The following is a 1,052-nucleotide window of genomic DNA, read 5'->3' as shown; positions in this document are numbered from 1 at the left end:
GTGCAAGGGATGGAAAGCGCCTAAGCAATGCTGAGGACAAGGAAGGGAGAGTAGCACATGTAACACAAACTGTTAACTCTAAAACCCACAGTTACCTCTGAAAGGACAGTGTTAAAACAAATATTACTTCTTAAGGGTGGCATGAAGGATGACTGCAGAACTGTGTTAGTTCATCACTTAATATTTCATATGTTTTTATTTTCTAAACAGAATTGTTACTCCCTTTTCCTCCCCCCATTGACTACAAAATAAAACTGAAGTCTTAAAGCTGTTCCCAGAATCCTACCTCAGTTCTCCTATTTTGTAACCATATCATCAATTTGCATACATAAAAATAACTTTTTTCACTTTAACATCAGCACCAAAATAGACCTGTGAGGCTGAATTACTGTGTTGGGAAAATCTGTCTTTGACACTATATAAGGAAATAATTTAAAGGAATAGTTTAAAAAAAACCCCAAACCCTACAAAAACATACCTTAAAGAGATAACCATTCCTGATTTTGTTTTGTACACTTTCAAACTGAGACATATAGCCACACATAATTGCAAACCTGAGAGGGGAAAAGAAAAACACACACACACTTTTCATGATTTAAATAAACCTTTGTATCAAGTTACAAAATCTTTCAATACCTAATTCATAGATCAACACCTGTTTTTTCTTCCATCGCGACGGCTGGATAGAAGTTTGGCATGAGCTGTATGTATTCAGGAGCAGACAAAAAAACCAAAAGAAAACAGTAATGGAAACAAGTTTAAATGGCACTGTCCGGGCTGTCAGTGAAGTGAAAAAACAGGGGGTTCTTCTCCAAAATTTCTACCATTTACATCAGCATGCGACACTTCCAGACTCATTCCAGCATTGACAGCAGTTTAACTGGACACACTGCGCTCTGCATTGCAAGGCACTGGGAAGGTGAACGCCAGCAGCCGCGGTACCTCACCCGGCAAGGCAAGTCCTTGGGCCGTGCTCAGCAGAAAGCGGTGCAGACCTCAAAAATCGTTCACAGTCGTCTTCTACCCTTCTCAAGCGTCTTGGTGCATTCCTG

General features: G+C 39.9%; 1 protein-coding gene across 1 annotated transcript in view; it reads right to left on the bottom strand.

Moving 5' to 3' along the window:
- The window catches only part of RMDN2 (regulator of microtubule dynamics 2), a 46,649-nt gene that overhangs the window by 20,146 nt on the left and 25,451 nt on the right, over window positions 1-1,052 (bottom strand). Inside the window, exon 5 of the mRNA XM_035892011.1 lies at window positions 479-554. Coding sequence (XP_035747904.1) covers window positions 479-554 — 76 coding nt within the window. The remainder of the gene's footprint in view (window positions 1-478; window positions 555-1,052) is intronic.

Source organism: Egretta garzetta, unplaced genomic scaffold, assembly GCF_000687185.1.
Source record: "Egretta garzetta isolate BGI_Z169 unplaced genomic scaffold, ASM68718v1 scaffold54, whole genome shotgun sequence".
Taxonomy (NCBI): Eukaryota; Metazoa; Chordata; class Aves; order Pelecaniformes; family Ardeidae; genus Egretta; species Egretta garzetta.
The sequence above is the reverse complement of the archived record's forward strand: the minus strand, read 5'-3'. Positions and strand labels throughout refer to the sequence as shown.